This window comes from Eriocheir sinensis, chromosome 58, assembly GCF_024679095.1.
Source record: "Eriocheir sinensis breed Jianghai 21 chromosome 58, ASM2467909v1, whole genome shotgun sequence".
NCBI lineage: Eukaryota > Metazoa > Arthropoda > Malacostraca > Decapoda > Varunidae > Eriocheir > Eriocheir sinensis.
This window is the reverse complement of record NC_066566.1, coordinates 9,178,255-9,206,186: the sequence shown is the minus strand read 5'-3', so window position 1 is coordinate 9,206,186 and position 27,932 is coordinate 9,178,255. Positions and strand designations below refer to the sequence as shown.

The 27,932-nt window shown below is 41.2% G+C and overlaps 1 protein-coding gene across 4 annotated transcripts; it reads left to right on the top strand.

The window, feature by feature from the left end:
* The first annotated feature begins 43 nt into the window (after positions 1-43).
* Positions 44-27,649, top strand: LOC126985130 (DET1 homolog). 4 transcript variants are annotated; one of them, XM_050839669.1, is made up of 11 exons: positions 44-381; positions 7,241-7,325; positions 7,488-7,703; positions 8,909-9,002; positions 12,974-13,125; positions 13,521-13,791; positions 18,969-19,120; positions 19,322-19,475; positions 20,514-20,737; positions 20,868-21,074; positions 22,371-27,649. In XM_050839669.1, the coding sequence occupies exons 3-11, from the start codon at positions 7,501-7,503 to the stop codon at positions 22,570-22,572; spliced, it is 1,659 nt and encodes a 552-aa protein (XP_050695626.1). In that variant the 5' UTR covers positions 44-381; positions 7,241-7,325; positions 7,488-7,500; the 3' UTR covers positions 22,573-27,649. The 4 variants fall into 4 exon arrangements, with proteins under 4 accessions (XP_050695626.1, XP_050695625.1, XP_050695627.1 ...); XM_050839668.1 differs by having other exon boundaries at positions 7,219-7,325; XM_050839670.1 differs by lacking the exon at positions 44-381 and adding an exon at positions 1,123-1,141.
* The last annotated feature ends 283 nt before the right edge of the window (positions 27,650-27,932 follow it).

Genomic DNA, 27,932 nt, shown 5'->3' with positions numbered 1-27,932 from the left:
GATAGGAGAGGGGCAAAAAGAAAAGTCCAAAGCTAAAGTGAAGAAAACAAAGGAAAAGAAAACAGAAATGCAAGTCAGAGGAAGCAGAGTGCACAGAAAACACTGAGTTAACCTTGGAGGAAAAATACATGTATTATTCCTCGAAGGAGTTCCAACCGAGATCAGTGTGAAAAGGGCAGATTCATGGCCGCCGCGGCTGGCTATTGGCATCACTCCTCACAATGATGGGGGAGAGGGGACGCGCACTCTATGGTGTATAAATCTATGGCCGCGGCGCTACTCGGCTCACAACACATGCACCCGCCGCCCCTCCCACAGCCCGCCTCTCACCCAAGGGCCAGAGTGTAGATTTTTTCTCACTAGGAAAAGCCTGATTCAGAGGTAAAAAGCCGGTTTCTTACTCGTCCTCTGGGTTTTCATGTAAAGTATGAAAAGAACTGGAAATTGACCATTCTGAAGTAGGGTCTTGATGTTGATGTAGGAAATGTGTTGTGCTGGAAGCTTCCCCCGGCGTCCATGGGCCTCTAGAAGGCTCCAGGAGGAGCGAGCAGGGGGGCGGGGAGCAAGGCGAGCCGTCCGCGCTCCGCGGGGCGCGGCCAGGCGCCAGGCGGGAAGTGTTGCCAACTCGCACATATTTTTGCTACATGTTCTTGTATGATCTAAAATATACTGTAACATTCTAGACTATACTGTTCTGGATATATATAGGAGAAGAGGGCGAGAGGGGACAGTCCCAGTCATAGTAAGCTAGTGGCCAGTGAAGAGTTAGAGTGAAGTGTGCTACCAAGGAAGAATATTAACTTACAGAAGCTGTGCAAAGTGTTTACATATCTCCCTCCCACGGAGTCTCCTGACGGTGACACAGAACCCAAGTAACATGTCCGGCATAACATTAAAAATTATGTGCGAGTTGGCAACACTTCCCGCCTGGCGCCTGGCAGCGCCCTGCGGAGCGCAGACGGCTCGCCTTGCTCCCTGCCCCCCTGCTTGCTCCTCCCGGAGCCTTCTAGAGGCCCATGGACGCCGGGGGAAGCTTCCAGCACAACGGTGTCATGCCCCGGGAGTTTATTTTTCTCTTTTTCTATTTTTCCTACACGTCCTCTGCGTGTATCGAAACACACGAGAAATTAATCAAGACAAGGTGAGGGTATTCACCGGCTGCCTGGGATTGAACCCTCGACCAGCGTGACGGGAGAGCCACTCCCTACCGAGTCGGCCAAAGAGGTACCCCACTGGCTAAGTGGGTTATGGGAGGCTCGTCCATCAGGCATAGTCGCCGCACTACACGACTTTCCCCTCTATGTAGATTAATTTCTGTGTGTTGAGACCTTAGACAGTGACCACTATCGGTTCACTATTTCACAATGTCCCCGTAGACATATACCTCCAACACTTCCCATTTTCTATTACCCTCGGAGCATGGGCCATCCTACCTGTTACCCCTTCGGGGAAACTCAACAGAATGGCAGGAGAGGATGCCCCAGGAGTTTATTTTTCTACTACTCAATAATCCCCACACGTCCTCTGCGTGTATCGAGACACACGAGAAATTAATCAAGACCAGGAGAGGGTATTCACCGGCTGCCTGGGATTGAACCCGCGACCAGCGTGACGAGAGAGCCACTCCTTACCGAGTCGGCCAAAGAGGTACCCCACTGGCTAAGTGGGTTATGGGAGGCTTGTTCATCAGGCATAGTCGCTGCTCTACAAATGTAGTCTAGTAAAACAGTATATATACATTTTGTGACTGGGGTAGTTGTCCATGTAAGTTCAATTTTTTTCACTCAACATATGATGCCTTTTAAAAATGGTGATAGTTGTTTCGATGTACATTTCCTTTATTGCCACTAAGTATTTTGATTTTTTTTGTTGGCTAATATGTAGATAACTATAGCCATTTTGCATGAGGTTAAAATTCTGACACAAATGTGTTGTACTTTATTTCTCTTATTGCAGTGCAGTAACTATAGTAAACCCTTGCTTAAACAGACCTCTATATAACAAACCTCGGCCAGTCTGATACACTCGGGGACTTGCAGAAGTTTGGTAAGTGCAGGATTTAGTTTGGTGGTGGGCCAGCCGAATGCACCTACACGTGCATTGTCCTGTGCCTTTCATTTGATATAATGAAAAGTTTGTTTAATACAAAAAGTTTGTATCCCTTGGATATAATGGGTTTACAGATATTACATCACCCCTTTCCCCTACTGGTTTATTAATTTAAACCAGTTAGGGTTTACTGTATTGGCTTCTGGGAAACTAAGGAAACTTAAAAATATTGATGTGCATATAAAGTTTATGAGCACAGTCTAGCACATCTTGTTTTGGTAGCGGGAGAGACATGTTTGGTTAGGTTAGGTTACAGTTAGTTTAGGTCAGGTTAGGGTAAACTGTGTTAGATTTTGTTTTGTTAGATTTCTTAAGTTTAATTACTTGTGGTAAATATATATGTGTGATATGCTTCATGCTACACCATTTTTGTCAATGGTGGCAGAGGAGGCTATGCTAATCTTCATATTCCTGTGTTTTTCTTCTGTTTGATTGTTTTTTTTTTTTGTTTTTTTTTAGAGTATTGAGCCTTTATTTGTACAATTGAATGGTAGTCATAATATGACCTATACTTAATGCACTGAATTGTGGGAATATACTTTTCCTTCCTGCTGGAAGTACGCCTTCGCACAGCCTGTGCCTGAGAAGGGTAACCGTTCCAATCCCTCAAACTACCGCCCTATAGCTTTACTTTCCTGTCTATCTAAAGCTTTTGATTCAATCCTTAACCGGAAGATTCAAAAGCATCTTTCCACTTCTAACCTTCTATGTGATCGCCAGTATGGTTCTGCAAAGGGCGTTTTACTGGTGATCTTCTTGCTCTCTTAACTACTTGGTCATCCTCTCTTATCCGTTTCGTTGAAACTTTCTCAGTTACGCTAGACATATTGAAAGCCTTCGATAGAGTCTGGCACAGTCTTTGCTTTCTAAACTGCCCTCTTTTGGATTCTATCCCTCTCTCTGTACCTTTATCTCCAGTTTCCTCTCCGGCCATTCTATCTCTGCTGTGGTAGATGGTCACTGTTCTTCCTCTAAACATATCAACAGTGGTGTTCCACAAGGCTCTGTTCTATCACCCACTCTCCTCCTATTATTCATCACTGATCTTCTTTCTGTAACAAACTTTCCTATCCATTCATATGCAGATGACTCCACTCTACATTATTCACCTTCTTTCAACAGAAGACCCTCTCAACAGGAATTACATGACTCCAGGCTGGAGGCTGCAGAACGCTTAACCTCAGACCTTGCTATCATTTCCGATTGGGGTAGAAGGAACCTTGTGTCCTTCAATGCCTCAAAAACTCAATTTCTCCACCTATCAACTCGACACAATCTTCCAAACACCTATCCCCTATTCTTCGACAACACCCAGCTGTCACCTTTTTCAACACTAAATATCCTCGGTCTATCCTTAACTCAAAATCTTAACTGGAAGCTTCACATCTCTCTTACTAAATCAGCTTTCTCATGGTTGGGCGTTTTGTATCGTCTCCGCCAGTTCTTCTCCCCCGCACAGTTGCTATCCATATACAGGGGCCTTGTCCGCCCTCGTATGGAGTATGCATCTCACGTGTGGGGGGGCTCCACTCACACAGCTCTTCTGGACAGAGTGGAGTCTAAGGCTCTTCGTCTCATCAGCTCTCCTCCTCTTACTGATAGTCTTCTACCTCTCAAATTCCGCCGCCATGTTGCCTCCCTTTCTATCTTCTATCGATATTTTCACGCTGACTGCTCTTCTGAACTTGCCAACTGCATACCTCCTCCCTTCATGTGGCCCCGCCTCACACGACTTTCTACTCAAGCTCATCCCTTTACTGTCCAAATCCCTTACGCACGAGTTAACCAGCACCTTCAGTCTTTCATCCCTCACGCTTGTAATCTCTGGAACGATCTTCCTTCAACTGTATTTCCTCCTGCCTATGACTTGAACTCATTCAAGAGGAAGGTATCAGGACACCTCTTCTCACGTAATTGACTGCTCTTTCGGCCACCTCTTCGGATTCTTCACAGGAGCAGCGAGTAGCGGGCTTTTCTTTTATTGTTTCCTTTTGTTTGTGCCCTTGTGCTGTTGCTTTTGCTGTAAAAAAAAAAGATAAAAAAAAATTAGGGTTTGGGGGGGCAAAGCCTCTTTGTTAGGAGGTTCATATAGGTATACTGTATTCATTTGTCTTTTAGTGACCCTAAGTGGGCTTGGAAGGGGTGAAGCCCCCCCCCTCATACTAGTAAGAATGTAAACACTTCGATTGGATTTAAGTTGTAGTGATCCCCAGGATTCAGCTGCTGCAGGATGCTTTGGGCTACTCCACCCCTCATGGCCGTACTGGTTAACACACACATTTTATGGCTACATTCATACTTATTTTGGAAGTTGGACGTAATGCACCATCTCCTGAATGCACCACCAGCCTAGACTGAATGCACCAACTGCCTAGTCTGAATGCACCAATTTTGTAGTCCGAATGTAGTAATAAATGGAAGTCTCGTTCACCACAGTGTTAGTTACCAAGAGTGTAACAGTAAATTGATACATTACGATTGCTGCACTGCCCTGTTACACAACTAAAAAGTATGATCGTCATATACTATCAGTTATTGTTTACCAGCTGTTATGGTGTCTGGAAGATCATTGATAAAAAGTTCAAATAAAATGTAAGTTACCAGAATGTATCAATAAATAAATAGAAACATCATAGAGCAAATCTTTATTATTATGCTTTATTACTACAGTACTGTATTTTAAAATACTGCACTGCCCTGTTTCACAGTTAAAAAGTACAACCGTCGTATCCAAGTTTGAATGCTGTCAGTCAAGTGAGGTTCTTAATGAACAGTGATAATTACAAAAGTTACTGGTGCACAGTAGGATACTTAATCTTCTCCATGGTCTGCTAATTTGCTGCATTTCCTCAGGTACTCAGATGTAATAATATCGTGGTTTTCATAATCTGTCCACAGTTGCTGAAGCTTTTGCTGATTAGAGTGGGTTTTCTTACTCTGGATTCTACATATTTTCTTCTGTTTGATCAGCCTTACTTGTAGATGGAGCAATTTTGTCTCGTCATAAAGTGTATTTATTAGTAGGTAGAGGTTCATCCTTTTAGTGGGGGAGTTGAGATTTAGACGATGGTGCCAACCCTCAACTTCATTATTCGTCCTCACTACTCTCTTGTATGTTGACCAGGTAGAAGGTGGACGTGATGCACTGGTTATCCACGTCTTTTCCAGGTAGTTGAGAAGTTTATGGAGCTTCTGTGCTTGAGCAGTCTGAACCTGAGGGCATCTGTCTTTCAGCTGGTTAAAAGCATTATTGATATGGGAAGCTGGAAGGTTGGGCAGTGCCATCAAATCTCATGTAATTATGGACAGGAAGTTGGTGAACATATGCTGAGCGTTGTCCATATTCCTTAATTCTGTTGTACACAGCTTGTGCCCAGTGAAACCAGCACCCAAACACAAGAACATCCGGTAAAGACTTATGAAGAGCACTCCACAAAGCCCTTTCAAAATCTACTACAATCTCTTCAACCATGATGTTGGATGGGAGGAGTTCCATAATAGCACCCAGGATAGCTATGTAATCTGTGGTCTTTCGTTGGGACATAACTACAAATGATAGTGGAACTTGCTTTGTGCAGTCACCAAACTTGATGTAGCTGTGAATGCTGACAAGCTGTACAAATGGCTCCCTGACAACTTTAAAAGTTCCATCAATGAACCAGATCTTGGACTTGCTGAGGAAGGAAAGCTGGAGAGGAGAAGCAAATATCAAGTAACGATGACCTTCATGGTGAATATCTCATTGAAGAAAATCACTTAGGATATGAGCAGCAGCAATCTTGAATTCCAAATCAGTTTGATGCTTTGGTCACAGCTGTTGTCGAGCACGGTTGGCAGTTCTCTGCAGGTTGGATACTTTTGGCAGTTGAACTTTGTCAGTTGCAAGTATCAGTAGTGTATCTGTAACAATCTTCCCAGAAGACTTATTGATATCTTCCCTGGCTGCTGATTAACCAGATATGGCTTGTGCTCGAAGTTGTGCTACTGGGTTGCCACCGTGGTTGTGTTCCTTGGGATCTCTGGTGAAGATGTTACCTTGCTGACTGACACTAGCAAAACACCTGTTCTTCTTTGTACGGATGCTGCAGATCCACGACATTACCCGCTTTTTGACGTACTGTATAACATATACACATACTTTTTCGTGTGCTGTTACTTTCCAATGAATATACAGACTTTAGTTTATTCAGTGTTTGTCTCTCCCATCATTACGAGTGCAGACAACAACCTGAACAACACTCTCAAATGTGGTAATTATTTCCAGCAAACATTAAGTTGTTTTTGGTGACCATAGTCTTGCATTTGACAAATGTTTCACTCTAGGAAATGCTTGCTAACTGTTATTGTTGTATTTCCTTGACAAAAGATTATCAGTGTTATATATTTACAATCCCAGTTTTCAGTAGCTCAGCCTCCATGTTGATGATGTCAAGTCAGCAAGTGTTGTTGTTGCATATGTAGACACAATATCTATCTTTCAATTGTAATTTAGGATAATTAGCAGGAGGGAACAGAATGTAGGTTATTTTCAGTAGCCCCCAAAACGTGTTTCAGCTAGGAAGAAAATGTGACATCTAAAAAAATTCAGAGGAGGAGAGATAGTGTTTCCAAAGGATAGAATAAGAGTGAAGAAAGTGAATATTGCAAAAGTTGATGAGGGGAAAGTTGAAAGAGCTATTAAGACACCTTTTTTGGTTATTACTAGAAGAAAAGGCATTTATCACTTTCAAACCTTTGATGCTAGTGACTGTTCTGCCCATTCTACTTCATCTCTCTGCAGGCACCACTTCCTCACACATCAACACTTTTAAGAAATACTTGGTATCTAAAACTCCAAGATATAGCCAAATCTTCAATGGTCAAATGCATGTAGCAAATATATGATCAATATATCTGCAACCCATGACAGTCTTAAGTACCAACGTGATCTCTTGTGCATCCTACACATTGCCTTATGCTCTTTTGTCATTCCTAGTTGTATTTAGGTTCCACCCTCTGTGACTGTATACCCCCTACATATAATAACTCCCATCTCTGAACACTTTCAAAACAAAACAGCATATCTTAGCATATTATTAGCCTATTTCCATTTCTTATCTCTTTATATAGTTGGACCCCTTATATCCTCCAGTATGGTGAGCCAGTCTTGGGAGCATTAAGGACCTGCTCTCAGAGGATAAGATCTACTGTGGCTTAAATGTTGGATTATCGGAAAGGTGAGTGATGGGAAAAAAAGTCAGCATGCGAGGTTTATGTTGGATACTACATTGTAATATTACACTGTGTACTAACTTACTGGATTAGTCACTATGATTTTTCTTAAATTGTATGTATATTTTCGTACAATATATATTCTACAACATATTTATTCCCTACAGTAATGCTTCAATAATGGATGAAGAGCCTGGCATCCCCATCCATCACATTCCTCCTCAGAACCTGGTAGTGCGTCTCTTTCACCGAGAGATCCACAAAACATCACACTGCCAGACTTATGCCAATCGCAGTTTTTATCAAAATATTGCTCCAAACTTTACAGTCACAAATGTTCAGAAGCCACCCTGTTTCCTAAGAAAATTCAGTCCAGATGGCAGGCAAGTAGAATATCTGTCTATCTATCTATCTATCTCTATATTGATAAGTCATAATATGATGGGGTTCAGATTATTCAGATTAGGTTAAACTGAGCTAAACAAATGTAATTTTTTTTGTATGAGATTTCCTTTATATCTACAGTAGACCTTCCATTTACTGCATTTCTTTTCAAGGAGTTTCTTAGAATGCACGACCTAAATTAAGGGCACATTTTCCATATAACACAAATTAAATTAATTGCATAGTAAAGAAATGTTCCATGTGGCAGTGAGGCCAGTCAATAAAAACAACAACAAACAAACAAAAAGGTAATGAAGATGTGTATTAACACAATAGCATGTTGAAGGCTACTGAATGAAGCTATTGAAGTCTAGCTTGGTGTTTTTTTTTATAAAATTTACCAAAGCTGGAAGATTTTAGGTCTATTAACTAAATTCCAAGTTAATATGAATAAATTATGTGTTAATTAATCAAAATTTGTAATCAATGTTCCCTAAAGAAAGTTAGTCATGATTCCAGAGAGACATATAGGCTGCGCTCCACGTTAGCCTAGTCTGTTGAGCTCCCCAGCTGCTTGGTTCTCGGTCTAAAAAAGTCTCTTACTCGTAATGTAAAGGACTTTTTTTTTTTCAGTAAACTACTAGGAGCTTTTAGTTGAGCCATCTTAAAAATATTAACTTCCTCTATTGGTAACACTGCCATGCACCCTGCGCCGCTGCACTGGCTCAGTGACGCTTGCACCAAACATACAATTTCTGATCACAACCATGCAAAAACCACACCGTTTACGAATATTGAATAATACATGGTTGGATGCAGGATTCTATTTTGAAGCCACTGAGGTACATTTCAACCAATTTGGCAATACCATTTTTTTTTGCTGTATTCCCGCACAGGGTCTGTATGCCTCGCCATCCCTCGTTGCTGTGTACGGGTTAATGCTGAACCATCCATAACTGAAACCATCCATAAAAAAAAGTGCATAAGGAGGGACCACTGTATATACTTACTCTCATCATTGCATAACACAACCCTAAGGGGTCTTATTAATCTGTTAACTTTGGACCTCACATTCCCCTTTTGCAATCTTAAATTTCTGGTTACTAAATGGAGTGAGCTATACCAATAGCAACTAGAGTATATTACTGAATCATGATCATATAGTATATAGTTATAAATTACATGTGTTATGAATTATTTTCAGATTCTTGATAGCATTTTCATATGACCAAACTAGTATCGAGATTTTCCGATACATGGGGCCATCAGCAGCCGCAAACATTCTACATTGGTGTGAGGTAAGAGAGTTTTGTGAAAACTAATGGAAGCTTAATATATTTTGTAGTTGTAGTTCAGCATGCTCTCTCAAGACAGATTCTCTTACTTTCTACATCACACTACATACAAGCTACACAAACCACTTCTTCAAAAAATTTCAAAATAACCCTTCTACTTACTCTGTGAAACTGTTCTCTCCGTTGGGCTCCTCCAGTCACAACCTTATTTCTGTATCCTGTCCTATGGCTCCCGTACAGCCTCTGGACCCACCGAAGAGGCGATGCTTCTGGCATTTTGCTTCCACTTGGTGGGACGAAATGAGCATGTACTTTTTCGATTTCCCATGGAATGACTACTGCTTCCAGGATAGAGACCCCTTTGTGTGTGCCCAGCACATCACAGAGATGATTGTCTTTGGAATGGAGACACACATTCCTCTTACTTTCTCTACTCCTCATGCTAAAAAGCCTTGGTTTGATCACGCTTGTTCTCATGCTATCAAAGATAGAGAGGCAGCTCACAGAGGGTAACAGAGCCTTTGCACTCCTGCTAACCATGATCTTTATATTTCTGCCTGAAATCATGCCAAATCTATTCTTCAACTTACCAAAAGCTCTTTCATCCATAGTAAATGTGAAAACCTTACTTTCTCTAATTATTCCAGAGACTTCTGGCACCTTGCCAAACATATCTCCTCCAACTTCACTTCTTCTTTTCCTCCTCTCCTTAACCCTGATGGCAGCACCGCCATCTCATCTATCTCAAAGGCTGAACTCTTCTCTCAAACTTTCTGTAAAATCTCCACTCTGGACGATTCTGGGCATATTCCTCATACTCATCCCCCCTCTGACTCCTATGTGCTTGTTATTAAGATTCTTAAGAATGATGTTTTCTATGCCCTCTCTGGCCTCAACCCTCAGAAGGCTCATGGGCCTGACGGAGTGCCTCCTATTGTCATTAAAAACTGTGCTTCCGTGCTGACACCCTGCCTGGTCAAACTCTTTTGTCTCTGCCTTTCAACATCTACCTTTCCTTCATGCTGAAAGTACACTTTCGTACAGCCTGTGCCTAAGAAGGGTGACCGTTCCAATCCTTCAAACTACCGCCCTATAGCTTTACTTTCCTGTCTATCTAAAGCTTTTGAATCAATCCTTAACCGGAAGATTCAAAAGCACCTTTCCACTTCTGATCTTCTATCTGATCGCCAGTATGTGTTCTGCAAGGGGCGTTCTACTGGCGATCTTCTTGCTTTCTTAACTGACTCTTGGTCATCCTCTCTTAGCCGTTTCAGTGAAACTTTCTCAGTTGCGCTAGATTATATTGCAGGCTTTCGATAGAGTCTGGCATAACGCTTTACTTTCTAAACTACTCTCCTTCGGATTCTATCCTTCTCTCTGTTCCTTTATCTCCAGTTTCCTTTCCAGCCGTTCTATCTCTGTTGTGGTAGATGGTCACTGTTCTTCCCTAAACCTATCAACAGTGGTGTTCCACAGGGCTCTGTCCTATCACCCACTCTCTTCCTGTTATTCATCAATGATCTTTCCATAACAAACTGTCCTATCCATTCGTACGCTGATGACTCCACTCTGCATTATTCGACTTCTTTCAACAGAAGACCCTCTCAACAGGAATTACTAGACTCCAGACTGGAGGCTGCAGAATGCATAACCTCAGACCTTGTTCTTATTTCTGATTGGGGAAGAGGAACCTAGTGTCCTTCAACACCTCAAAAACTCAATTTCTCCATGTATCAACTCGACACAATCTTCCAAACACCTATCCCCTATTCTTCAACAACACTCACCTGTCACCCTCTTCTACACTAAACATCCTCGGTCTATCCTCAGCTCAAGATCTCAACTGGAAACTTCACATCTTTTCTCTTACTAAATTAGCTTCCTCGAGGTTGGGCATTCTGTATTGTCTCCGTCAGTTCTTCTCCCCTGCACAGATGCTTTCCATTTATAAGGGCCTTTCCGCCCTCGTATGGAGTATGCATCTCACGGGTTGGGGGGGCTTCACTCACACAGCTCTCTTGGACAGAGTGGAGTCTAAGGCTCTTCGTCTCATCAGCTCCCCTCCTCTTACTGATAGTCTTCTACCTCTTATATTCCACCGCCATGTTGCATCTCTTTCTATCTTCTATCGATATATTCATGCTGACTGCTCTTCTGAACTTGCTAACTGCATGCCTCCCCCCCTCCCACGGCCCCGCTGCACACGACGTTCTACTTATGTTCATCCCTATACTGTCCAAACCCCATAGCTGGGCGTTATTGCGATAAGTTATCGCAATACTTTATCGCTGATAACAAAATCGGGTTATCAGCCATCCGCTACTTGTTTAAATATATATCGGTATCTTCGTTACTTTTGTAACCAAACTAGCGATAACCGCTATTTTTTACCGCCTCTCAGAAAAAACCCGTTATCTCCTCCCTACTGCGCATGCGTGGCCCGGGCGCCCGGTGTTGAATGAAAAAACTTTGGGGTATGAAATATCTTTGGTGAAGAGATTTCATACTTAGATCATCAACATTAAAACACTAGGTATTTCTTTATGTAAGACATAAAAATCAATATATCTAAGAGAAAAATCATTTAACTTTGCCCCCCAAATGATTATCCACTGCCTCAAATTTGATATTCCTTATTCGTTTGTGAGCATGCCATGGTATCGAAGGCACCCGGTGCTGTGTTATTTGGTGTTCCATCGTCAAAAGCTGCAGCTTTGTTAACAAACACTGGTCTCTCGTGTACTGCGCATGTTCAGACCAGTAAGCGTAGGCTTGTACAGTCTCACAAAGCTTTTTAACAGATTAAGAGTTGCTGGAAGGCTGAATCAGACATACAGTACCACCATCCTTGCTGTTTCCAGAACGACACTCTGTACATATAAATACAACTCGTACAGATCGAGTGTTGTTCTTGAAACAGTGAGGATGGCGGTAGTGGTACTGTATGTCTGATTCAGCCTTCCAGCAACTCTTTATTATGGTTAAAAAGCTTTGTGAGATTGTACAAGTCTACGATTGCTGGTCTGAGCATGCGCATGCAGTTCACGAGAGACCAGTGTTTGTAAAAAAAAGCGCCAGCTTTTAATGGTGGAGACACCAAATAATACAGCACGGTTCAGGTGTTTCTAGTATTACCGTCCATATGTATGTGTCAACGTGTGGTTGTCAGGTTTTGTAAGTTTTCTAAAATACAGATAATGAAAATTTGAATTTATCTATGTTTTTTATTTGAAATATCAATATGGTATCATTTTCGCCTATCGGACTTATCGCTAGCTAGTATCGGGATTGTGGATTTATATCGGGTATCGGTTATCGGTTATCGCCTATATTTGTATCTCCAGTTAATGAATATTGGTTATCACCGATAAGGTTTTCCATTATCAGTTATCGGTTATCGGGAATAAGGTTTTCTGTTATCGTGCCCAGCTATGCCAAACCCCTTATGCAAGAGTCAACCAGCATCTTCACTCTTTCATCCCTCATGCTGGTAAACTCTGGAACAATCTTCCTTCATCTGTATTTCCTCCTGCCTACGACTTGAACTCTTTCAAGAGGAGGGTATCAGGACACCTCTCCTCCCGAAATTGACCTCTCTTTTTGGACACTCCTTTGATCTCTATTCAGGAGCAGTAAGTAGCGGTCTTTTTTTTTATATTTTTCTTTGCGCCCTTGAACTGTCTCCTTAGCTGTAAATAAATAAATAAATATATATATATATATATATATATATATATATATATATATATATATATATATATATATATATATATATATATATATATAGACAAACATATATATATATATATATATATATATATATATATATATATATATATAATACGTATGGCCCTTTCTAAGTTGATCACCTATTTACATAATTGTAGTAACTATATGATTGTTTACGATATGAAAATAGCCAGCCTGTATATACATGACTGGTAGATGGTTATTTTTTTCTTCTTTCTCTTGAGAGTGGAACTGTCTTGAAGGAGAATGACCCCAAAACTCACGAGATCAGACGGAACATCTTTGATCGGTTCTTCCACCTGAAGCACACAGTGTCAGTGGCCACCAATGGAGAGCAGCTTAATCGGGAGTGTAGTCTATTTACGGATGACGGCAAGTAAGTACAGAGTTTAGCTTCAAATGCATAGGTTCTTGGTGATAATAGTTGGCTTGTAATACTATGCACACTCCATCATACAGAAGTTCTTCATTCTTCATTAATCAGAGAGGAGTGGAAGATCTTATCAAACCAATTTGTTGCAAGGGTTTTCAGTGGTTGAAAAGTATTCAAAGCTGTAAAATTTGAGTAATTGTAAAAATTGGATAATGTATATAAATGACCATTAAACATTTGCCAGTACCATTCTGAAAGATGTGCAATGTTCTTTCCCTTGAAAGATGTTTCTTGTAAATATTAATGCATCAACTTGCATTTTGGATCATTATATTTCAGACATATCTCTTCAGTACATCAAAAGTCAAGGTACTATGATTTTATGATGTCACTTGCAGATATGTAATCGTTGGATCTGCTTCAGTGGATGATGGTAATTTCATCGATCACTTTGACATGTACCGAAACAATGAGTCTGTGACGCCAAACCCACGATCCCCTCTGGAGCACTACACTCTTCATATTGTGGATATAGAGATGGGAAGGCTGACTGACTCCCGAACCTTCATGTATGACAAGATTTTCCTTTCACACAACCAAGGCTTGTACTTGTACAGACACACATTGGCTGTATTATCTGTCCAGCATCAGACCATTCACATATTTCAGGTAAGTTGCTGTTATTTTTATTATCATTGTGATCATCATCATTATTGCTTTTTATTGTAATTATCTTCAGTGATGATGATACTAACAAGGGGTGGCACAGGATGACTGTATGAATATATTTAACCCATACACTAACTAACTAATAAAGAGCATACACCATAGAGGGCATTGCTTCACTCACCTTCTGCCTCCACTCCCAATGATCCCTCCAAGCAACCTACCATGCAGTTACCCCTCCCAATCCAAGCCACTCTTGGCAGGATTGATCAGCTTGTCCCTTTCATGAGTTACATTGTGGTGCCATTGGTCTCCTCCACTCAGGGTTACCTCATACAGGGACAACCCTATGAGCAGGATCAACGACTAGTAAATGTGAAAATATAGCCAGAGTTAGCATTCACGGACTAAGCTAGTAACAGGTCTTGATTCAGTTTCACAAAGTCGCTGGATTGGCATGAAGTCATTCCAGCAATACCCTGTGATTCTGCAACGGCATTTGGTGCCACAGCATCAACGTACTTCTCCATGTCACTATTCAGTGTCCATGTCTCAGCCATGCAGTAAGCCAGGGAGCACAAGCAACTGAAAGATTCAAATTTTTGTCTGCCTGCATAGATATTGACATTGTCATATACTCATGTTGGGCAAGTTCATAACATCATGGGGCAGGCCAATCCATTGAGCGACCTCCTGGCAAGATCCATCATTGTTGTACACTACGTATACAATATATTAACGTATGTGAAACTATTGGTGACCTCAGTGTTCTCACTATGTACATGAACTGAACCGTGTCTTCCAGTAAGCCTCCAAATGACTGGACCTTTTTTTGGAGTCAGGAGATCTTCAGTCCCAGTGGCTTTGCCTCCTCATTTAGCACTTGGATAGCCAGCACCAGGACCTCCAATGATTCTGCAAGAAGTAAAGCATCATTACCAAAAATAAGGTCAATGACCTTGGTCTTGTCAACAGATGTTCTGCAACAACTTTAATCATCAGCATTGCCTAATACCCAGTCTATGCAGTGCTGAAAAGTGATGGAGCAAGGACACATCCCTGCCTCACTCCTGCATTAGCAGGGAAGAAGGTGGAAATGCCTCCCTCACACTTCACAGCACTTTCAGTCCCAGAGTAATGGCCATTCATAAGGTCAGTAATCCTTGCAAGAATCCCATGGATCTGCAGAATGTCTCAGGGTGTGTCACAATCCACCGAGTCAAATGCCTTCTTGAGATAGACGTAGGTTGCCAGCAGCCCGTCGAAACTCGATACAGCGTTTCACAAGGATGCAGAGTGCCATGATCTGGTCAATAGTTGACTTGCTGGGTATGAACCCAGATTACTCAGGTCTCTGAAACTTTAGCAGATGAATCAAATTTGCATCAGCAGTAGATGAGTGAGCACTTTGCCCAGGACACTGAGCAGTGTAATACTATAGTAATCATCCAGTCTCCTTTTCCAGTCAGAAGGAATGACACTGGACTGCCACATGGTAGACAGCACCGCATGCAACCCATGGATCATGGCTTCACCCCCGGCTTTCAATATTCCATGTTAACAATACAAACCCCAGCTACTTTTCCACCTTTCTACTTTCTCACAACCTCTCTCACTTCAGCAAGAGAAGGTGGCATTTTGTCTTTTAGTGGATCACCAGCTGCCATCTGCAAAGCAAACCAACCAGAGGGAACTGTTCACTTGGGGGCTTTGCCATGTACACTGTTCAGCTGCCCAAAACACTCAGTATAATGAGCCCAGCACCGATCTGCATCTGATATTGTCAGCCATTTGGATAGTACTTGTCAGAAATTTGGAATTGGAATGAAGCTTCTTCAAAGCTCAAAAGGTAGGTATAAGGATGTTTTGGACAATGCAAACATCCTCAGCAAGACCTCTGACATACCTCTCCTTATCCATCTTCAGAAGAGTTCAAGTCCTTTGTGGCAGAGTCCTGTATCAGTCTGAGTCCCCAGCCAGCCTGGAAACATGACTTTCCTCCATGTATTTTCAAGAGTTTCCCACATGGCAACTCCACTCCTAGACCTTGGGAGCACTTCAATGCACCCCTCAGCAGCTTTGAGAGTTTCACATTTGAAGGTATCCCACAACTCTCCAGGGTCATCCGTACCAAGCACGCCAAACCAATTTGAGACTCCTACTGCACACTCCTGAGCACACACCCATAGTCTAAAACAAATATGCCGTCTGTTTGGGCAGGGCCCAAGCCTCTCCACAGTGCTGCTGCATACCCCCAATACATCCCTCTCTCTCATGTATCAGTTACAGTATTTACTATTTGAAATTGTGTATTAGATATTCTGTATACATAAATAAGTCTATAGAGTGCTATGAATGTGTCACTTTTTAAAATAATGGCAAAGAATTGTAAATTCCCTAACATGTGACAGTTTTGCTCTCTGACATTGTCAACAGTCAAATACACCATGTCACTTCCTCCCTCGCCTCCATGTGTGATGACAGCTACTCCAACGACTGTCTTTATTGTGAAGGTTAGATTTGGCAGTGCTGTGGCCTCGAGGGACCTCTCACAATCGAACTTCAGAGCTGAGTCAGAATATAGATGGAGTCCTAAAGGCTTGCATCCTGAAATTTTCTTTGACCTGAATTGCATCCTCAATGTTGTAATAACAAGTCTATGGTCAATTGCAAAGAACTCAACACTCCATAAAACCATACGGCTTAAGGGGACAATATGCTGTGAATTGATATGTAAAAAATTGAAAATATTTGAAATTGAGTTACACATTCTGGCCACACACCCTAGCTTTAAGGCATCAAATGGTGATTTTTTTTCAGTATTATGCAGAGTAAAATGCCCAGTGAAGGGATTTAAATACCTACCATGTGTGTGTGGTGCATTGGCTGTGGTGCACTTGCTGAAAGTCAATACTTAGCATTCCTCTCAGTGAATATTGTAAAATTCTAGCAAATCTCCCAACTCGGCTGTCGTCCCTATTTGTGAGGAACCGAATGTTGTGGCTTTTTGGAATCAATGCGGTGATAAAATAGGATGCAGGAATAGTATGTGCCCTGCCCTCCCATCCATTTTCTTGCTTCAATCAAAAGAACACCATGTTTACTCTTGCTAACAAGATGCCTAAGGTAAGAAGGTATGTTACACAGTATTGCCAGGATTTGGCTGCAGCGAGTAGGGTGGTGGGAAGAATCCCCACCACCGACTGCCTCGCCTTCAATGTCCATCCAAGTATGGTATGATAGACTTGAGCATCTGAAATTGAAATAAAAAATGGCAGAGACTTTGTGGTGAGGACCCAGCAGCTAAGTGACTTTCAGCGATAATGTATTTGTATTTTGTAAGAAATTTACGTAAATCACAGTACAGTTTATAGTACAGGTAACTCTCGATTTACGCGAGTTTGGTTTACGCGTTTTTAAAATAACGCGGGGTCCAAAATCCAAATAAATGGTTAATTTCAGCATTTTTTCCACTTAAACGTGATATTTTATGGAGTGGCCACCATGTGTCACGCAACTGGACTCACACGGTGCCGCGGCCTCACAGCTGAGCTCAGTACTTCCCGTGCGCCACTTGAACAACAATACAGTACCCACGCTGCCACGCTACTCAACAATAGGGGTGGGCAGGTACCGGTACCAATACCGGTACTAACGGTACCAGCTATACGGTATGGTACTGGTACCAGACTGCTTGGTACCGGTACCAATACTAGCCAGTCGCTCATGATGTTCCTCATTTCTTCCTCACACGAGTGAGGCTGAGACTGAGTGCCTGAGTGGATATCTCGGTGATATGAATATTCTCTCTCTCTCTCTCTCTCTCTCTCTCTCTCTCTCTCTCTCCACTAAATGAAGTGAATATATATTTTTCAACAGAAACCTACCTCTTGTTTGATTTACATTGTTTTTGATTTACGCGACCTCTTCAAGGACACAATACTCGTGTAAATCGAGAGTTACCTGTGCGTGTAGCTGATAAATAATACTACATATGATATTTTATGCTGCTTTCAGGTAACATAAATTAGGTACAGTTTGAGTAAAATTGCTCTCAGTGTTTATGCTGGTCTAGAGGGTTTTTTGGGGGCGTGCGCCAAACATTTGGGGAAATTTGCTATTTGCAGGGGTCCATGTCCCATAACCCCCTGAATAAGAGGGGACAGGTGTGTATATATCATGCCCTAATGAGAGTTATATTCTTTTGTGTGTTGTTTTTAGACTAATTGTAAGGTGTTTGTTGTACAGTACAGGTAAATCTCGATTTACGCGAGTTTGGTTTACGCGTTTTTGAAATAATGCGGGGTCCAAAATCCAAATAAATGTTTAATTTACACGTTTTTTTCAATTATACGCTACACAACAATAGGGGTGCGCAGGTACTGGTACCAGTACCGGTACTAATGGTACCAGCTATACAGTACGGTACTGGTACCAGACTGCTCGGTACCGGTACCAATACTAGCCAGTCGCTCATGGTGTCCCTCATTTCTTCCTCACACGAGTGAGGCTGAGATTGAGTGCCTGAGTGGATATCTTAGTGATATGAATATTCTCTCTCTCTCTCTCTCTCTCTCTCTCTCTCTCTCTCTCTCTCTCTCTATCTCTCTCTCTCTCTCTCTCTTTCTCTCTCTCTCCACTGAATGAATATTTATTTTTCGATAGAAACCTACCTCTTGTTTGATCTACATTGTTTTTGATTTATGCGACCTCTTCAAGGACACAATACTCACATAAATCGAGAGTTACCTGTACCTAAAGCCTCATACACAACCACTCATCACTGTCTGTGCTGGCGTGTCTCACTGAGACGAGCAGCGCCATTGCCAGTGTTTGCTCGCCGGCTTCCTGTCCACACTACCACTTGAGTGATAAGCACTTGATTAATGGGAACCACCAATGGGGGTGAGTGGTAGTGTGTATATGGCATACATACTAGTTTTATGGTGTTTTTTGTCAGTTTAAGGGATTTTTATGGCACTATGTTTAGTGTATGCCAAAAAACTGGTTTATGTCACGGCTTTTGGAGCCAATTAATGATGTAGGGCAGGGTAGGACTGTGCTATTCTTTGATGTAGAATTCTTATAATTTTTAGATTATTAGGAATTTACTTTTTGTAGAGTACCAATAGACTATTTAAAAGAATGCAGAACAACTGCTTGTATTGTAATATTTTCAGATAACTCCAGATGGATACTTTTTGGATGTGCGCACCATTGGCAGAGTGTGCTATGAGGATGATGACTACCTCTTGGCCACTGTGTGTACTGATCGCATGCAGCGCACCTACCAGTACATGCGGGAAAAGATCATCAGCTCTCTCAAGCACAGGTACAGTAGAATATTAAAGAATACAGTCTTTAATCCGGTAGCAGTGACGGGCCAAATTTGTGGCTTTACCATGTACCAGCGACAAGCCAAATTTTTGCCATGATATAAACCCCCCCAAAATAGATGATGCATAAACTGATCACAAGAACATAACACTATTACATATTTGGTTTTATTTAATTAATTTCCTGATGTATCAAGGTTGCTGGTGTTTCTGTATAAACGGGCAGAAGCAATCAGCAGTGAGGAAGGAAGTCCTCGGGCACTCAGGGAATTTTTCCACTACTTTGACCACCTTCTGCGTCTTCGCATGTGGAAGATGCAACTCCTTGATGATCTTCATTTACTCATTAAAGTAAGTTGTAACTGTTAATCTCTGCATGTCTGATACCTCATTCCTCCAAGTACCAGCACATATTGGATGGCCATGACTGACAAGTCAGATTTCTGGGGCCATACAGTCCGTTCTTGGAAGGTAAATTTGCTTTTTGCTTCACCACTTTATCAATCCATTGAACTGGTAGTTTAAATTAACCACCTCTTAAGACTCTTGTGGCTTATTTTCAAAGTCTCCCAGCAAACCCAGAATAAGCAGTGGTGGGCACAGTTCCGCTAACCGCTAATTAGCGAAGCTAACTTTTTCGTTAGCTGATTAGTGTTTTCGCTAACTTTGGTACCAGTTAGCGGACCAATTAACTTCCACTAAATGTAGTTCCTCCTCCGCTAACTTTTATTCCACTAAAAAATTCATACAAATTTTTTTTTTGTCCGTTGTGGGCAGACACAGCACCAGATGAGCAACATGGCGCAATAATTCCAGGTTTTCCACTTTTGGGTGAATTACACCTTAGAGTAGGGTAATTGGACAATTATTAGGGAAACTTTTTGGTATTTTAGGGTAATGCAACTTCCATTTCCAACTCTTTGAACTCGGGAATTAATAACAAGAATTTGATATTTTCCACCTGAGAAGAAATAAACTTAAAATAATAAAAATGAAAGTATCAGTTATGAAAAAAAAAGCAAAAAATGTGTAAATTTGTTGGAAATCTTGGGTAAAATATATGGATTTAGCATAAACTGGAGGCTTCTTTCTCTTCTCTTGTTGTTGTTGCTTGTGCCCACCACCGGGATTAAGTTTGATAGAACTGGCTCTACAGCTCCACTGAAGATATAGGGAAGACAACATTGGGCCACTGAGGATGTGGATATAGGATCAGTAAAGTCAGATCATCAGAAATTTTGAGTCAAATGGAATAATTACAGTGATTATTCAGTTTTCAGTTTCAAAGAAATTTCAGAGATAGTGGAATCTGTATTAGTTTATAACTGTATATGTCATATCTAATGTTATCAAACAGCCTAACCTGATGCTTTTTCTTTTGGCAAACAGTACGCCTCAGAGGAGGTTGTTACTCTTCGTGCTGCAGAGCCCAATGGACAGCCTTCATTCTTTGTGGTGTACAACATGATAACTACAGAGGTTCTTGCAGTTTATGAAAACACCTCATCAGAACTTTTAGATCTCTTTGAGAAGATGGCAGATTTCTTCCGTAATGCTAGACTGACTTGTGAGTCACAGTTCACATGTTCTCCCTCAAACAACACATGGGCAAGGTGAGAAGCTGATATAAATCTTATGTCTTTTTATCTTATGCAAGACCAATGACTTAAATATTTTTTTCTTATTTTGCAAGACCAATGAATTGAATATGTCACATCATTAATGATCTCATTTTACCCACAGATTAATTCATAAGAGATTCAAGAAGACTTTCATTAATGCCAGAGGAGGGGGGGTGACTGAAGCTACTAAAAGGCTGCTTGGGCAGTTGCCAATCTCTGCCCAGTCATTTTCTGCCTCCCCATACCTGGACCTGACCCTGTTCTCCTATGATGACAAGTGGGTATCAGTGATGGAAAGACCCAAGAGCTGTGCTGACCATCCCATCAGGTGAGTTGCCAGCCCTGTTAACTTTAGTCTAGATGGCATCCACTTGATAAAACTGAAAGCTGTACAGTGTTATTTAGACAGAAGACTTTATTGCCTGTGTTGGGTACAAAGGGTTAATAGTTCAGTGTGATACATAGGATGTGTATATTAGTAAGCTGTGGCGTTCTGAATATATAAAAGTGTGGCAAGATATTAATAGAATAGTTAGGTATTACTGTGTGGTATGTGTAATCTGTGTAGTTTCGTATGATCAGTCCTCATTTTTTATTATCGTATGGTCTAGTATCTATATTTGTATGCTTTACTGATTTTATTTTGAAATATTTAAACCCTATATTTCTTGTAGATTTGGAAAAAAACACTTGCAAAATGTTATTGAAATCTTACAAAAGAATTACACCTACGGTACATAAATCTGCTCCGTAACTATGTCCCTATATACATGTAAAATATTGCATACACGAACTCCAGAATTCTTCCTTAATCCTCCTGGAGTAATGAATTGTAGATAAAAAAAACACAAAGAAAACATATACAGGTTGTGAATCCCTTATCCTAAATTCCTGGGACCGAGAGTGTTGTGGATTTCAGATTTTTTCGGATTTCAGAATACTCACACTCCTTGGAAGATGTAGACTGCATGGGGATTTAGTTGAGGTGTTTATATAGATGAAGGGGATGAACAAGGGCAATTTAAATGAAGTGTTTATACTAAAAACTGATTTGAGAACACGCAGTAATGATTAGGTGTGTAGTGGAGCGAAACATAATTGAAACCTTTAAATGGAGATTAGATGCATTTATGGATGGGAAGGCAAATTGGTGAGCAACCCATCTTGAGGAGCTGTCTTGTGTAGGCTGTCTGGCCTTTTGTAGTCTCCTTATATCCTCGTGTATCCTAGTGTAAAATTAACTTTTATCAGAGCGAAGATGCCAATAGGTCAACACCACTCAAAACGTGCCATTAGTATACACGAGAAATATTCGCGATGCACCAAAGGGGTAGTTTTTTAATACTGCTGTGATATAGGAGATTTGTGATAGCCACCCCTGCGACATATGAGGGATGCCTGTATCAATGTACATATACTAGAACAAATATAAGCTGTATTGAATGATGTTCTAGAACTAATCACATTCATTCTGGTATACCCCACTCTGTTACATAGTGTAAAAGGGTAGGAAGAGTTAAGATTTCACTGGTTGGTGTTTTATCACAATGACCTTTTTCCTCTGAAATCAAATATGTGTGAAAGGAATGATTGACAAAATGACATTTTTTATTTTCTATTCAAGATTTTACGGGCGAGACTCTGGGCTTATCAAGTTCAGCATCAATGCAGGTCGGACTGTCCTTCCAGGCTCTACTGCACCGTCTCCACCAGCCAGACGACTGGTGGCCTTCACATTCCATCCAGCTGATCCCTTCACCATATCTGTTCAAAGGGCAAATACTGACTATGTTGTCAACTTTCACCTGAGGCATCACCCTAGCTAGCAGTGAAAGTTAATATCCAATTTCTTGTTATCAATTAGGGCTTGGGGAAGTTATGTCATGATTTTCTACTGATCCACCTGTGCTGATGCCTGCTCAAAAGAATTTGTTTAAGGGGAGGCTGCCACAGAAATCTTTCCTCCTTTATTGATACGTTATTACTTTTTACCACACTTCAGCTACTCCTTTCCTTTGTTTTTTTCTAAAATGTGCTACAGTATAAAGTCTTTTTAATGTGATACAGGTACAAAACAGACTTGTAATTAATTGATTTCACATTATATCCAAGTGTTATCTCAATGAGTTTTATTAGAGATGCTTTGAAGAGAAACCTGTAAAGTTGTAGATACACATTTGTTTTGCATCAGGAGAAATTTTTGAATCTTCAAGGTGCATGTGCTGCCTGTCTTATCATATGGCTGTAAGTTATGAATACAATAGTCTTTCCAACTGATCAAGCCACTTTAGGTATGGCCAAGGCGTATGACTGCTAGCTGTGTTGTCACTTCACTCCTCTGTCACTTGCTCTCCCTTCCTCCTTTCTCATTTACTTTGATGAAACTTGGGTAGCCCATAATTACAATGATGGCAAAAGCTGGACTGATGCTACATCCACTCATCGATGAAACACTACCCTCTGTTGACTAGGTCAGAGAGGCTGTGGCAAAGTTGAGGGTTGTAAAGGCACCTGGTATCTGTAATGTAAGTGTGAAGCTGCTCCAAGCTGGAGGTGAGGCCATGATCTGCAGGTTGCATGTGGTCTTAACTGCTGTTTGCAGTCTGATATCATTCCTGACTGGAAGAGGGGTTGGTCTTCCCTATCTGGAAAGGGAAAGGGGACTGCCATGACAGCAATAACTACTGTGGTGTTACATTGCTCACTGTGCCAGGCAAGGTGCTTGCCTATCTATTTATGATGTGGATTTACAACCAGCTGCAGAAGCTGCAGAGACCTGAACAGTCTGAGTTTATGCCTGCTGACTTGACAACTGACCATATTCTAGTTCTTTCCATACTAATAAAATGCCAATATGAGTTTCAACAGCGGATGCCGGCAGTCCATGTCGATCTCAAGAAGACGTTTGGTTCAGTGCATCACGAGGCACTCTAGGATCTCTTGCACCTTCACAAGACTCCTGCAAGGACCATTGGTCCATTGATTGGCCTGTATTCTGGGACTGCAAGTGCAGTAAAGTTTGAGTGGGAGGGGGTGTCAAGCTTCTTTCCTGTGAATGTGGGAATTAGGCAGGGCTGTGTCCTTGTCCCATCTCTTTTTAACAGTTGCATGAACTGGGTACTAAGCAGTGTTGGATTAGTCAGTGTGGAGCATCTATTAGTAATACCAGGGTCACTGACCTTGTTTTTGCCGACAATGTAGTTGTCCTTGCAGATTTGCTAAAGGTATTACAAGAGGAGGTGGAGTCACTGGGACCTCAGGTTTACTGGGCCAAGACCAATGTACAGGTGTTTGGAGGCTTACTAGATGAAACACTAGTCTGTTTATGTGTGTGGCAAGGATATTGATATCTTGGAAAATTTCACATTCCTTGGCACTGTAGTTGAGAACAACCATGGGTCTTGTTAGAAGGTCTTACTATGTATTGGCTTTGCCTACGGTTTTATGGACTCGCTCAGCATGAGTATATGGAGTTGTCGATACCTTTGTAGATGGACAAAGATCCTGATCTTCAAGTTGCTGTACTCTAAAACTTGCTCAATTCCTATGAGATTTGGACACTAAATAGTGACTTAAAGAGGCTTTGTCTGTCTTCACAAGTGAGGATCGAATTACCAGTCTTTGTGTCGTCAGCAAATTTACTAATGAGATTACTGAGTCCAACGTCAATGTTATTAATGTAAATTATAAACAGCATTGGGCCAGGAACAGAGGCCTGAGGGACACCACTCATGACAGGCGCCCAGTCTGAGTTAAACCCATCTATCACCACTCTTTGCTGTCTGTTGTTCAACCAATTGGCAATCCAATGACATACTTTACCATCAATACTTAATTTCCTTATTCTATATATAAGTGATCTCTGGTGTGGAACTTTATCAAACGATTTCTGAAAATCAAGACAGACTATGTCCAGTGATTTGGTTACGTCATAAGCTGAGAAGAGGTTGTTATAAAAGGTTAATAGGCTTGACAAACAGCATCTCTTGTTACGAAAGCTATGCTGAAAATCATTAATTAAGGAGTGGCTTTGAAGTTAACTCAAAATATTGTCTCTAATTATGCTCTTCAGTAGCTTACCTACTATTGAAGTTAGACTAATGGACTTGTAATTACCTGGTACTTTTTTGTCACCTTTCTTAAAAATTGGTTTTACGTTAGCCATTTTCCAATTCCATTCCAATTCCATTCGAAGGGATGATGCCTTGTCGCAAAGACATATTGAATACGTACACCTCACCGTACGTAGCCTCAGACTTTTCTATTATTTCCAATTGGGGCAAGAAGAACCTGGTGTCCTTCAACGCCTCAAAAACACAGTTTCTCCACCTATCCATTCAACACAATCTTCCAAACAACTATCCTCTATTCTTTGTCAACACTCAGCTATCACCTTCTTCAACACTAAACATCCTCGGTCTATCCTTAACTCAAAATCTCAACTGGAAACTTCATATCTCTTCTCTTACTAAATCAATTTCCTCGAGACTGGGAGTTCTGTACCGTCTCCGCCAGTTCTTCTCCCCCGCACAGCTGCTATCCATTTACAGGGGCCTTGTCTGCCCTCGTATGGAGTATGCATCTCACGTGTGGGGGGGCTCCACTCACACAGCTCTCTTGGACAGAGTGGAGTCTTAGGCTCTTCGTCTCATCAGCTCTCCTCCTCTTACTGATAGTCTTCTACCTCTTAAATTCCGCCGCCATGTTGCCTCTCTTACTATCTTCTATCGATATTTTCATGCTGACTGCTCTTCTGAACTTGCTAACTGCATGCCTTCTCCCCCTCCCGTGGCCTCGCCACAGACGACTTTCTACTCATGCTCATCCCTTTACTGTCCAAATCCCTTACGCAAGAGTTAACCAGCATCTTCACTCTTTCATCCCTCACGCTGGTAAACTCTGGAAAAATCTTCCTTCATTTGTATTTCCTCCTGCCTACGACTTGAACTCTTTCAAGAGGAGGGTATCAGGACACCTCTCCTCCCGAAATTGAACCCTCCTTCGGCCACCTCTTTGGATTCATTTTAGGAGCAGTGAGTAGCAGGCTTTTTTTTTCACATTTGTTTCCTTTTTTTTTTATGCCCTTGAACTGACTCCTCTGCTGGAAAAAAAAAAAAAAAAACAGTTGTGAGAGAGGGGAGTATTTCGTGCATTGTTACTTTAAGTAGTATAGGATATACATTGTCTGGTCATGGACTTTTATTTGTTTTAAGGGATTGGAGAGCATTAAGGACTTCCTCAGAAATTATTTCAAAGTCAGGCAAGGTCTGAGTGGGATTATCATTAATACTATTGTCATCACTGGTGCTGGTGGTAGTGGTGGCAAGACTGGCAGTGGTGAATACTGAGGAAAAAAAAAAAGTTCAGTAAGTTAACAATGTGCTGGCTTTCATATACTAATTTACCATCTCAATCAGTTAAGGGTTTAATCCCAGTTCTGATCACCTCTTTATTGTTTATATAATTGAAGAAAGCCTGAGGATTAGTTTTACAGTTGGTGGCGATATTTTCTTCGTATGTGCGCTTTTCCCGACTTATTAGTCTTTTTACTCGTCGCCTGGCTTCATGATAAAGTCTAATATTTTCAGGCATGTTTTGGATTTTCTTTAGCCTGTAGACCAAATCTCTCCTTAATGGAATGCTTGATTTTGTTATTAAGCCATGGTTGACTTTTATTAGTGTTACGTTGCTTTTTGCAAAAATTAGTGTTACGGTACGTCGCTTCTCACAAGTTACATCACTTCTCACAAGTTACATTGCCTCTTGCATGAGGAAGTTGATAGATCCTGCCATGAGGTACTTGGGATAGGAAAGGGGCCTGCAAGAAGACTTGTCTGGGAGGAACCTCCAGGATTGGTATCATAGGGTGGACAAGGTGATATGCCCCCCAGAATATGCCTCCATTGATTGACTGATATTACATCCCCACAAAAAAAAATGGAGTCAAGTCACCAATGGGGAGATTAAGTTGCTTAATCTTTCTTCACACAGGAAGGAAGGATGGTTTTGTCAGTAATGCCAAACACGGGCCAAGTAGGGTGCTCTTGTCTTGCTGCCACAATGTATATTTATAGAAACTCAATGTTTTGTCCTAAGAAAATGAATCTTTCATGAAAGTACATGGTCTTTGTGTACAGAGTATTTGAAACTCATTTAAGAGTGTTAACAGTATGAGAGAGAGAGAGAGAGAGAGAGAGAGAGAGAGAGAGAGAGAGAGAGAGAGAGAGAGAGAGAGAGAGAGAGAGAGAGAGAGAGAGAGAGAGAGAGAGAGAGAGAGAGAGAGAGAGAGAGAGAGAGAGAGAGAGAGAGAGAGAGAGAGAGAGAGAGAATTGAAAAGACTATAGATTGTCACTTCATTGAAAAGATTATAGATTGTCACTTCAAGAGGCAAATTGACACCTTCTGATAAAAGTGTCTACACAGAAAAATAAGGCATCCCTGAAAATACTTTGTGTTGAATTTTCAAAGTCTCCATGAGACTGAATCAAGGCTCATTACCTGAATAGTCCATAAATGCCAACTCCAGCTACATGGGAATGTTGCACACTACCCAGAAGTTGACCCTGCTCATTGGGTTTTTATTTGTAAGAGACAATCCTGTGTGGAGGCTTGAGCAAACCTGGATACTGTTACAAATTACTAAGGAACCAAAGGCGGTCTGCATTAAGACTAGATTAGAGGGATCCCCGAAGATGGTATCGTAGGATGAGCAAGGACGCACACCCTGTCCTGCCCTAGTGATTGACTGAAGTACAAAACTGTCACCCTTAACCTCTATCATGACTTGTAAAATATGGTGTATATATGAGGCTGTCAGTGTATGGCAAAATATGTGAACTTTTTATTGTTATTTAGCTATGGTTGTATGTATAAACTGAGAGCACAATAAAGTTTTATATGTAACATTTATTTATATTTCACTGGTCTCTAAATTGATATTAAAAAAATGTGGCATAACAAGAGTTTGCCAGTCTTATTTTCTTTCCCATGCACATGTGACCTGGTAATATCATTAATAGCAACCTGCCACTCTCCTTAAAAAAACAACAACAACAACAACATGCAGCTCAGAAACTTAGTGCATCACAACATTCTTAGAAAGAAAGCTGAGAGGCACACAAAGAAGAATGAAGAAAGGTGTTGGATATAACATGGAGAAACAAGAAGTAAGCAGCAAGGATTAATG

Bases quoted from the DNA above. Each gene is read 5' to 3' on its own strand.
- LOC126985130 (XM_050839669.1), top strand. From the start codon at position 7,501: ATGGATGAAGAGCCTGGCATCCCCATCCATCACATTCCTCCTCAGAAC. The intron at 7,704-8,908 runs GCAAGTAGAATA...AATTATTTTCAG, and splicing joins AAATTCAGTCCAGATGGCAG to ATTCTTGATAGCATTTTCAT. The intron at 21,075-22,370 runs GTGAGTTGCCAG...TTTCTATTCAAG, and splicing joins TGTGCTGACCATCCCATCAG to ATTTTACGGGCGAGACTCTG.